Here is a 12,759-nt window from a genome sequence, read left to right as displayed (position 1 = left end):
CTTCTGGTTAGTAGTCAAGTGCCTTAGCCACTACATCCTTTTCCCATGTAGCAGCTGGTCGGTTCGAACCGCCAAACTTCCGATTAGCAGCCAAGCACTTTAACCACTGTGTCACAAAGCTCCTCTACCTCTAATAGTACTATTAAATTTCATATGTCATATTTTCCATGTTTTGGTTTCTGACCTAGAGAATAAAATTGTTGTTGTTGTTTTGCCGTCGAGTCTGCCCCGACTCATAGCGACCCCTCCTTGGGTTTCCGAGGCAGTATCACTACGTAAGTAGGATTGCCCAACCTTCCTTCCGAGGAGTGGCTGGTGGGTTTGAACCGCCAGGAGAATAAAATTATAAGTCTTGTTTTTATTTTCAACAAATACAGGTGTTTTGAAAACATCAATCACATTACAAGCTAAGCTGTCTAGTATTAAATATTACCAAACTGCCTACAGTTTGCTCTGGAAGACAGCGCCTTAGCCTGGTGCAAGGTCGCCCTCTGTTTCCTCTGTGTCTGTGTGTGCTTGAGACTGCTGCTGATTTTATTTGGGAATTAACTTTTCACAAATGAGTGAGCTACTCTGTACACGCTGATAACTTGAGAAGGAAATTATCTCTTTCATCTTACTGGGACCAATTAGATGAGAAATGAGTCCTGTGAAACAAATAAAATGCCAGAGATACTTGAAGTCCCAAATTTCATGAGTTGGATTTCCTAGATAAAAATACCCTAATGAAATGCTCATTTTCAGTGTTTTTTAAGAGGCAGCGAGATACAGTGGGAAGTTGGGCTTCAAAGTGAAAACAGAAACCAGGATTTTAATTCTCCTTCAGGTACTTCATAGCTTTCTGCTTTTGCCTCAATCTCTCTGAGTTGCAATTTTTCATCTGTAAAATGTAGGTAACACCATCCATTTTTGTGAAGAATAGAAACAATGCATAAAAAATCTCTAGGTCACAGTGGGTGCTCAACAGGCCATTATTACCTCAGTAGTATTGCATTTTTCTGAAATACCCATTTCACCTCTGGTGGCTATTTAAGCTGCCTGGCTTGGAAGGAGATTAAATATCCCAGCCTGAACTCACTAAATTTGTGTTTTATTTAAATAGAGTTACAGTTTACCTAGGATATTTCTTAAAGTTTAGTTGAGTTGAAAAAGATAAACAGATATCTTCCCTTTTTATCTAGGTATTTTATGATAGCATTTTTATATAATTTTCTTCCCTTGAGAAATGAAAAGTTAAAGTCTAAATATCTTTAGGATTCATAAAATAAGCATATTTTAGACTAACACGTCAAACAGTTCAGAGAACGTTATATACCAATCAGTGTAATATGCTTAAAGAAATAAAAGTTTTGATTCTAACATGTCTAGGTTATAAAGACAAGAAAAACAACGTATTTCAATCATTAATGACCATGTCTCCAGTCCTCTGATTGAGTCTTAGCAGCAAATAATCAAAAGCCCCATGACCCTAATGTAACTAGACCTACCTTTGATGGATAAAAATCTAGAGTGAGTAGGTGGGAAATGACCTCCCCTAGGAAGGATGCCATGGTGGAGAGAGGAGGGCCCCGTACTCCTACCACCATCCCCCACCACACACAAAGTAAGCTGGACTGCTGTGTTGAAGTGTTTTCCTGTTTAGAGGGAATGTTGCAATCTAATTACATCCCTCTGATTTCCCCTACAGGAGCTCTGGTGGCAAAATGGTTAAGTGTTCGGCTGCTAACAGAGAGGCTGGTGGTTCAAACCCACCCAATGGCTCTGAGGAAGAAAGATCTGACAATCTGCTCCCCTAATGATAACATCCTAGCAAACCCTATGGGGCAGTTCTCTTCTGTTACGTGAGGTCAGGTCACTATGGATTGAAAGTCAACTGCATTCAACAACAACTGGTCAAACAACCACTACCCACCCCGACTCCTGGACACAGTGTAACAAATAAGGGTATTAACACTGTACAGTTACTAACCACCTGAATTCTGAGGAGAAATGCCTAGGCTGGGAGAAGCCATGGACCTTGGAACCATTGGCAGGAGGTAGGGGAATGAACAGCGGTAATACTAATATCTGCCCAAAGTTTGCTCAATTAAAGAGCATTTTGCCCCCATTGAAAGTCAGCTACAAGAATACTCAAAGACACAGAAACTTGAAGGTGGGTGAGGGAGAGCTGAGACAGCCATGTCTGTATGGTTCAAGCTAGTCTGGAGGGCATACTGCAAGGCAGGCAAGTTCATCCATCTCGACATACCTCACTGCCAAGTAAATGTTCATTTGCTGAAAACAAATCAAACATGATTTCATTCTTCACAACTACCGGAGTCTAAAATACAAAATTATAAAATAATAATAATAATAATAAGTTATTAGTCCATAAGAAACTTAACGAGAATGTAACTAACTTATAAAATAAAGATTCATGTACTGTAAATAGGCCAAACTTGATTTCATTTCTCATAACCAGAAGAATTAGAAAAATATAAAACCCATTATTCCATAAAATGATCACTGGTTAGAGCTTCAGGTGAACTAAATTTAGTAATAGGATTCCTATAAAATACAGAATTTAACATACAGATAAAATATTAATAGACATAATATATGCAGATGAATTTAGCATGCACAGACATATACAATCTGAAAGTTTAAAAGATGATTTGACATTTAAATTAGCCACTGAAGTTAAACCTGTAGCTTAGTGAACATCTGGTAGCTGGAATAATACCTTCCTTTATCTTTGGATGAAAAATATTACTGGTGACAGCTTCTTAAAATCCTTTTAAATCCTTTTACAAGTTAAAATTTATATGATGGCCATAGTTTAATTGATGCACATCTAAAATTGTTTTTTAAGTTTAGACAAATAGTGAATACAAATAATAATGAAAATATGATTTACAATGGTTAAAAAAAAGAACTACCATTCATACATTCATATCAAGTTTATGTATTTAACATATCAAATTAACATTAAAATGGTTTTGATTAGTGAATTGGTTTTACAGAAACTAATGCCATCAATTCATTCTATTCTCACAGGATCACTATTAGTCAGAGTCCACCTGATGGCACCTAACAACAATGCCATCAATGACTTTGTCATCTCTACCAGGGTTGTCAGTTACTGTGGAGTCAACTGAGACCCACAACAGCCTCATGTGACAGACAAGAACTGCTTCATAGGATCTTCTTGGGTGTAATCTTCACGAAAGCAGATTACCACTTCTTTCTCCTATGGAGCCACTAGGTAAGTTCAAACCACCAGCTTTCTGCTAGCAGCCAAGTGCTTAACCATTGCACCACCAGGGCTCCTAGCTGTATAAAGAGCATCTTGAAAACTCACTATTTTTTTTTTCTTTATGTATGAAGAAATGACTGACTTGAATACAAACTTTAGAGGTCTGAACTCTTTTGATCATGATATATAAACATAGTAAGTTAATTCAGTATTTAAATGCAAACACACATGCACAATGCTGAGTTTACTGACTGAGATGTAACCCTTTTCTAAAATGCCCATATCTTTCAGCAAGCACTAGTGTGCAAGAAAATTGATTACCTGTAATCACCTGCTATGTAATGAAAAGTAGGGACTGACTGTAAAAGACTTAAAGTGTTTATTCGGTTCTCTCTGCAATCATGTTTGACATTCTACCTGGGGCAGGATGAATCTTTGGACATCTTCTTCAGTACTGACTTCTGTTCAATATAACCAATGCTCAAAGTCCTGGACTACCAGTAGTATCCAGTTCTTAGAAATAAACAGATCTGATCATTCACTCTGGGATCAGAGCTTGTTAATGATCCATGGTTGGAACAACCCACGTCAACTCTGATCTCTTAAATCTCACCCTTTATGGTCTTTAATAGCCAAACTTCTCTCTGATATAAATCATCTCATTCGACTTCATCTTTTGGTCAGAGAATTCTGGTAAGCTTATCAGTGCTTTTAACCCTTTCATGCCCAGTAATACATATAGTATTATATATACCACCTACATTTTCCTCCTCTGGGGCTAAGTGGGAAGGTGGTATCCCACTTTTAGTGCATTGGGTTTCCAAGGCTGTAAATCTTTATGGAAGTAGATTGCCAAATCTTCCTCCCATAGAGTGGCTGGTGGGTTTAAACCACTGACCTAATTGTTCTAATATTAATTTATATTAATATTATTAATTAATATTAAGCCATTCTTAATTATTAATTAAGAATATTATTATATCATTATTAATATTAATAATATTAATTATAATATTATATTAATTATATATCATTATTAATATTAATAATATTAATTATTATTAATAATAATATTATTTTGGTTAGCAGCCAAATGCCTTACCCACTACACCACCAGAGCTAAGGTCACTAATGCTGTGTGACATTTTGTTTCAATTGTATATATGTCCACGTTTAATGAGTCTCAATGTAAAATGTACCTGTGTACCTAGTCATTAAAGCTAGAAAAACATTATTCTCAGACTCTACTTAGCTCGACTTTCAGTTCTGGCTGCTTCTAGCCAGCTTTGCACTCATCCATACTCCAGCATGATGGATCAAGAGAAGGAATCAGTACCAAGGGAGAGTGGAGGTATTGATGTGGGTAGGACAATGTAAGTATAGGTGGAAGTGTGATCAACAATGAATGATTTTATTAGTACAAATGTCTCAGAAATAAGATATACTTTAAAAGAAAAAAGATAGCTTATGAGAGCTTCTATCTATTTAAATTTACAACTCCCCCACTCTGTGTAATTCATATCCTTTATTTTCATGACCGTAAGGCCTCTATTTATATTGAGTTGAGCTGAATATTATTAATAATACATTAATATTAAGCACATTATATTAACATTACTGAATTCATGTTCTTCATGTTAATGTTATCTAAAATTATAAGTAATTTAAAGGCATGGTTCATGCATATTTGATCTCTTTCATTTAAAATGTCTTACAAGAATGCATGAATAAATAGACTTGAGTAGAAATGCATTTTTCTCATTTTAGTCTAACTTTTTGAATTTAGACTTATCCAACTTTTTCAACTAGTAACAGCAATTAGAAAATATTATCATACAAATTGCATTTGCTTGCATTAGTAGAGCACTTATCAAAGCTAACAGTTTTAGGAATAAAATCATTTTGGGTAGAAACAGAGATTCAAAATTCCATCAGGTACCAAAGAATCAGCTCCATTACAACCATTTGATTAGCACCAAGGAGCTAATTTAGCTCACTGGTTTTCTACGTGTTAAATGAAAGTAATGGGGGGTTCGACAAGGAAAAAAGGCATTAGTGATAATTACATCTTTTGAAACACCAAATATATTCAAACTAACATAGCTATTAGGAAGATTATTATAAAGATCAGTGGGTCTGTCGTTTTAATGTGCACAGGTACTATTTAAAATGAAGGTTTCTCTTGATTGTCCAGTCAATATGATTCAGGTGCTTTGGCACAGGGTACAGAAATGAAGGTGGTCCTTGGACTATGCTCCAAGTATCCTTGGTCTAGAAAAATTCAAGTGCATGAAAACTGATGCTCATAAACACTAGAGAAATCAGATTGTTGTGCCTCATAAGATTCCTGCTAAGCAGCATAAAGGACAAATTCTGTCAGTCAGACTTTAAGGAATAAATTCTTACAACATTTTAGCCTATAATTTGACATTATGAAAAGAAGAAAAAGCAAACTCCAGGCTCCAAAAAAACATTTCAATAATGACTTGGTAACTAGTACCAAAGATATTAAACTACTTATTCTGATAAACATTTATTTCTTCTGTAAATGTCACAAAGCAATTACCTATTCTTACTAAGTGCCGACAGCACCTAACAATAACAACAGCACTGAACACCAAGAGAAAAAATTAACCTAATTTTTTAAAATGCTTATTTTATAACTAGGATATTACTTCCCTATAGTGAATATTTACCTTGTAAAATATTAAAATTATGTCTTACCTGATGAAATATAATATCCTGTGGACGTTTCCAAGAATAAATTTTCAAGGATGGTGGTAATTCAATCTTTCCTTCAGGGTCTTCAAAAAAATGCTGTATGAAAAATAGAGAAGTTGAGCTCTTTCTCCAGAGTTTTATTAAAATAAAAACAATTCAACTTTGACAAAAATTAACTGCATACAATTAATCAATCAATAAACATGTATAGAGCAATTTCTGTTTGTTCTCAAAGCTCACTCATGGAGTACTTGGAGAATACTACATTGTTGTTGTTGTTGCTGTTGTTATGTGCTGTCAAGTCGGACCTGATGGATAGTGACCCCTCCTTGGGTTTCTGAGGCAGTATCACTACGGAAGTAGATTGCCTCATCTTCCTTCCGAGGAGTGGCTGGTGGGTCTGAACCGCCAGCCTTCTGATTAGCAGTCAAGTGCCTTAGGCACTACGCTACCAGAGCTCCCCTGGAGAATACTATACTTAAGAATATTCCATTCAATCAATAAAATCTTCTTTGCTCAGGAGCATTGCTGTTGTAGAGGCTTCAGTCTAAACAAGCATGAGCTGTTTGGGAATGTGAACTAGGCATGATACAAAAATAATTTTGGACGAGCCAGATAGGAACATATTGCCAACTGAAAATAAGTATTTTTTATCTTGTTAAAGAAAATTTTTAAATACTTCATTTTTAACTATTAGAATTATAAATCTAAATCCAAATGAGATTTTTATCTTTGACCTGCCTTTCATTACTTAATTTTTTGATTAAACTTTTTATTTTGAGATACTTATAGACTCACACACAGTTGTCAAGAGACAATACAGAGTCCCTGTGTACCTTCTATCCAGTTTCACCAAGGGTAACACCTTGAAAAACTACTGTATAGTATCACAACCAGGGAACTGACACTGAAAAAGTCAAGATTCCATCAGTTCCATCAGCGTAAGGATCCCTTCAATTACCCTTGCATACCCTACCCCATTTCTAACCCCTTAAAACCACTAATTCATTGCCTATTCCTAAAATTTTGTCTTTTCAATAATTTTATATAAATGGAATGATACAGCATGTAATCTTGTCAATTATTTTGTTCTCCTTCTCTAAATTGAGACACTTATAATGTTTAAAAGGAGTTTGGTGGCATAGTGCCTAAAGTGGTTAGACTGCTAACCAGAAGGTTGGCAGTTCAAACCCATCAGCCACTCTGCAGAAGGAGGGCTGGGAAACCTACTTCCATAAAGATCTACTGCCTCAGAAACCCAAATGGGGTTGCTATGACTTAGAATCTATTTGATGGCAGTGAGTTTGTTTTTTTTTTTTTACTTTGGTTTATAATGTTTAAATTTGAGACAATGCCCTCAAGTATAACCTATTACAAGGCCACACCAGCCTTAAAGTAAAAATCTGATTACCATGAAAATTACAGAGGAGCCCTGGTGGCTTTGTGAGGATGCATTTGGCTGCTAACTGAAAGGTCAGTGGTTGGAACGCACCAGCCACTCCATGGGAGGAAGATGTGGCAGTCTGCTTCCATAAAGATTATAGCCTAGGAAACCCTCTGGAGCAGTTCTACTCTGCCATATAGGGTCGCTATGAGTCAGAATCGATTCTACTAGCAGTGGGTTGAAATTTACCTAGAGTACATGCTCTGTCGTTACAGTTAACATACAGGAATTATTTGAATAAAGTAAAGGGGAACTTCAACATCCAGCCAAATGCTCTAAAAATGAATTTCTGAGAAAAGACCAAGGTTCCAGGTGATGTATTATACTTTAAGGGTTGCTCACATTGTTTCTGTTTTTTCTTTTGCCTTTTCTCTTGAAAATAATAACTTTATTTTTTAAAAGTCCCTTGTCCAACAATTTCAAAATATGTCTCACCTGTGGATCTCTTTCTACTATCTGATTTTTCCTCTTGGCTTTCAGTCACTTGGCTATTTCTCCTTATGCCTGGACTTTTTGATTATATAATGTACACTGTTGTTATTGTTACGTGCTGTCAAGTCGGACCCAACTCATAGTGACCCTTCCTTGGGTTTCTGAGGCAGTATCACTACAAAGTAGATTGCCCAAACTTCCTTCCGAGGAGTGGCTGGTGGGTTTGTACCACCAGCTTTCTGGTTAGCAGTCAAGTGCCTTAAGCACTATGCTACCAGAGCTCCTATAATGTACACTAAGTGCAAAAATTTATATGGGCTCTAAACTATAATGTCTTCATCCAGAGCAGAGATTTTCATTTCCCCTAGGCAGGCAGAGTCCAAGATCAATTTGAACTAATGAACATTGGGACTCAGGGTGTGGTAAACTAAAAAAAAAAACCCAAACCCACTGCCCTCGATTCCAACTCATAGCAACCCTATAGGACAGGGTAGAACTGCAACACAGGATTTCCATGACTGACATTTATTCTCCCATGGAGCAGCTGGTGGGTTTAAACGCTGACCTTGCATCCTGCAGCTAAGTGCTTTAACCACTGCAACATCAGGGATTCTCAGAATGTGGTAAGAATGGTTTAACTTTGGTTTGCTCTTACTCCATACAGAATACTTTAGCTACTCAGGGTACGAACTGAAAAGTTGGAATCTTTACCTTTTCCTTCACATTGGTGTATCCTGAATTCCCTTCTCTCTCCATAGCACCATAAAATCTCTTACTGCTTTATCCTCCCAGCTGCTGTTTACTGCTCATTTTCTCAGCAGCATGCCCTTCACACACATAAGTTAGGAGTTGGACAATATCCCAAGATAAAATTCTATGCCACATTTCCACATCACTTCTCTGCAATTGCCCCTGTCTTGGGATTCCAGTTCTGGCTGCATGGACAACCCTGGACATTACTCTCTGTCTCTCCAGGCCATGAGCCGGGCCACTACTTTCTGCTTGCCTCTAATTTCCATGCCTTGAACCAATAAACACCCTTAAGAGAAAACATGAATGTTGGGCTCATTCATGTCCTTCCCTTTTTTTCCAGGTTTTGAGCTCCTCACATTAAGAAGAGAACGGTAATCTTCCCGTGTGATTTTGCTTTAGGTGTTGTTCTTATCACCAGTCTGCAGTACTTCGTGGCATACCTCTCAGTTTGGTTCATTCTTTAGTTCATCCTTTGCTGTTAAGTGCTGTAGAGTTTGTTTTAACTTATAGTGACCCTCTGCACCACAGAATGAAACACTACCCGATCCTGCACCATCCTCGCAATCACTGCTATGTTTAAGCCCATGTTGCAATCAATATGTCGATCTATCTCACTGGTCTTCCTCTCTTTCACTCACCCTCTTCTTTATCCTTTAGTTGCCATCATTTAGCTGAAGAAGTGGTTGAACTTACCGGGTAGAGCTAATTGTTCTGAAGCTGATTCCCTGACTGTTAAACTCACATCTATGAAGCTGACCTTCTCAAAATTCTAATCATGAAGTTTTCAAAAGCTCCTTAGTCCAAAGGTCAAGGTACCTTCTTTGGAGTCTGCCATTCAGTCCATTGTTGCTGCCCCAGAATGGAATCGGCAACAAGTGACCAACACACATAGTTCTGCTCCACTTCTTAGGGTTTTCCTCCAATAAATACTCTCCCAACATTTTCACCCTTGTTTTCATAATACTGATAAAGCCCAGAACTGGACACCCAATCCACCAGACATCTGCAAGACTTTTTCATATCTATCTGATAAAGACATGCTTACACTCGAAAAATCTCTGAAAAAGTCTCCTGTTAGTATCCTATATCCAAATTTTCAGGCACTTCTGCTCTCCCTGTCCCTATAGTGTCTCCATGTGTTGGAGTGACTCATCTCAATGACTTTTCCAGAGCTCAGGTGAGGACTTGCATAGAAGGCTGGCGGTTCACACCCACCAGCCACTCCTTGAAAGGAAGGTTGCGCAATCTACTTCCATAGTGATACTGCCTCAAAAACCCAAGAAGGGGTCGCTATGAGTCAGATCCGACTCGATGGCAGTGGGCTTGGTTTTTTTGGTATACTCCTGATGAAGTTCTGAAAGCTACACACACATGCATGTGTGCGCAAACACACATATACACAATGCCCATAAGACTGAATTTCTGGTAAAAATAATTAGGACCTGGCCATTTTCATTTGAACCCACAGGGCTCAAAAGTTCTTTGAATATAAAGGTTCCATACTTCTTTTAGGTATGGCACAAAGAATGCAACCTCACACATGCTAATTTGAAAATTGTTGAAGTGCTACTAGAGTTAGCAATTGGTTCAATTTTGCAATATCTTTTATGAACAAACCACTGATAGGAATTTTTTGTTTTGTGTTTCTCTATTTCTGTGAACAAAATTTAAACATTAACATGTACCATTTCATAGTGCTCTACACAAATCAAGACACCAGAGTTCAATCTAGCCATCCTAGCAATTTTGTGTGTGGTTTTTAGTATTTTATTGTGTTCTATAAATATTTTTTGTTAAATGAATTGCCATACCAAATAAGTAGGTCATAGTTTAAATGCAACCCAGTCTCATATCCTCAAAAATAAATCTTTAAAAAATAGAGTATAAGAATTTTAAGCAGGCTAAAGTACCAAAAAATAATATAACCTGAAAATCTCGGAATTTCAGATAGCTCCAATCTCTGGGACATATCATGTTTAAAATGATGAAAGGTAAACAAAGAGTAACTCAGATCTTTGCCCTAATATGTGAGTAATATTAAGTGTGATTCAAATTTTATTTTACAGTAACATCTTTTTAAAAATCATCTTTCCTATGATGTCCAATTAAAAGTTCATAGATCAATTCCTTATTCTCTAAACCATCTTCTATAAATGCCTGATTCTCAATTCCATCCAAAATTAATTGACTAAACTCTTTTATCTCTTAATTTCTTCATTCAATTCTGCTTCTTTGATCATATCTCCCTCCCCCATCTCCCCAGTGAGATTCACAGAAGCTCAGGACTAAGGCTTGGAAATGTAAAGCCAAGGGGGCGGGGTGGGGTGATGAAGGTCCGATGACAATGACAAAACTTCCATTTTGAATGGAGATTATGGACAAGAATGAGTAGACCCCCTTGTTAAGAAACAACAGAAAATTGAAAAACAAATGAAAAATCTAGTCATACTGCAGAATACTTACAAAGACAGGGCTTTTGCCCATTTTATCCTTTTCTTTTGCAGCTTTCCCTGCATCCCACTTCTCTGCGTTTACATCGGCTTCACTCCATTCTGGCCAAATTGGGAATTTCCCCTTCTTTGGTTCAACAGAACTCGATTGTACGTTACCGCTAAAGAAGTACTGAGTACTGAGAGAGAGAGAGAGGGGTAGGATTCTGTTTTAATTAAAATCTCTAAGGAGGTAAAATATTGGATTAATTGCATGACATAAATTTAACTATTTTGTTTGCAAAGTCTTGTGAAGTGTATTTTCAATACAATTGTACCTGTAGCCAGACAGCTTCCACATGTGAAGGTTCTAAAGACTTAAATGAACGCAAGAGTTTATTCTTTAAGAAAGTTTGATCATTAGTCCCTCCTCACCAATGCAGGAATTCAAAAATAGATGAAACAGAGTATTATCATAAGCACATAAGATGCTGTGAAGAGGAGTACTTATATTCCAGTCACACTTAAAGAAAATCGTTTACATGTATAATAGTAGCAATTTTTTGAAGATCAGTACAAGCATAATTCTGATTTTTTATATGTGAGTATTATTTCCACTGCAAACTATAAAATAAAAGCCAGAAACTGCAGTGTAAACTGTAAGTCCTATCAGACCAATGTGCATGGCTATATAGCTTTGTCCTTCAAAAACGGTACCATTCAACATATTCTCTTTTACAGACTGCTTCTTACCACATACAAATATATTGAATATGTTGTAAATCTTTGTCATGTCATAACTGTTAATTGAAATACTTATTTAAAGACTGCATAATAATCCATTTTATGGATAGTCCACATCTCATTTACAAATGAAGTGTCTATATTTGGAAATTTGTGGATGCTGACTCTTTTAATTTTTTACTTTTATAAACAAGACTTGTTGCCAAATCTTTCTATATATTCTCATTTTTTCCCCCAGGATAATTTTTAACGAGGAGGCTTACTATACCAAAGGATACATATATTTAAAGTTTCTGATATATTTTGATTTATTTTCTACAGAAAAGGTGAACCTGTTTTATCCTGGCACTGCTAGCTTATCACAGTTCTATCTCTAAACTCTGAATATCATGATTTATTCGTTCTTATGAACACAAAGTCTAACATAGTCATATTATTTAATTTTTCAAGTTTTTAATTACATGTAAGGCTTTTTTTCTTTTGCTTATTAGACATATATTTCTTGTGATTTAAATTATCTTTTATGTCATTTGCATGTGAGGGAAAGGTTTGTTTAAGCTAATACAAGATACATGTAGATATATATTAAGAATGCTGAATTTACTAATTTATTCAACAAATAACTACTGAGTATCTACCTACCTAGAACCCTGTTCTAGATACTGAGATACAGCAGTGAACAAACTAGATTCAAATCTCTACTCTTTCAGAGGTCATATTCTAGTAAGTGGAGGTAAACAACAAACATAAATAAAATATGTGCAGTATGTTGTTGTTGCTAAGTGCCGTGGAGTTGGCATGTTAGAAGGTGAAAGATGCTAAGGGGAAAACACAAAAGAGGAAAGAGGAAGTGAAGAGTTAAGTTATAATTGTTAACAAGGTGATTAAGGAAGGTGTCTCCGGGAGCAAGGTAAGCACGGGTGGGCTTGTGCTTACTCACTGATCTGCACTGAACACTTTCCCTTGTTACCCTCCCGAGAGGGACCGGGTCTCCAGGAGCA

General features: G+C 36.5%; 1 protein-coding gene across 1 annotated transcript in view; it reads right to left on the bottom strand.

Moving 5' to 3' along the window:
- ADGB (androglobin) overlaps positions 1-12,759 on the bottom strand; it is a 315,129-nt gene that overhangs the window by 261,436 nt on the left and 40,934 nt on the right. The window contains exons 2-4 of the mRNA XM_007943219.1: positions 11,049-11,214; positions 5,960-6,052; positions 2,249-2,320 (exon numbers count right to left, since the gene is read on the bottom strand). Coding sequence (XP_007941410.1) covers positions 2,249-2,320; positions 5,960-6,052; positions 11,049-11,214 — 331 coding nt within the window. The remainder of the gene's footprint in view (positions 1-2,248; positions 2,321-5,959; positions 6,053-11,048; positions 11,215-12,759) is intronic.

The sequence above is a fragment of the Orycteropus afer genome, unplaced genomic scaffold, assembly GCF_000298275.1.
Source record: "Orycteropus afer afer isolate SDZICR_OR568_19922 unplaced genomic scaffold, OryAfe1.0 scaffold00101, whole genome shotgun sequence".
Lineage (NCBI taxonomy): Eukaryota > Metazoa > Chordata > Mammalia > Tubulidentata > Orycteropodidae > Orycteropus > Orycteropus afer.
This window is presented reverse-complemented; position numbering and strand designations above follow the sequence as displayed.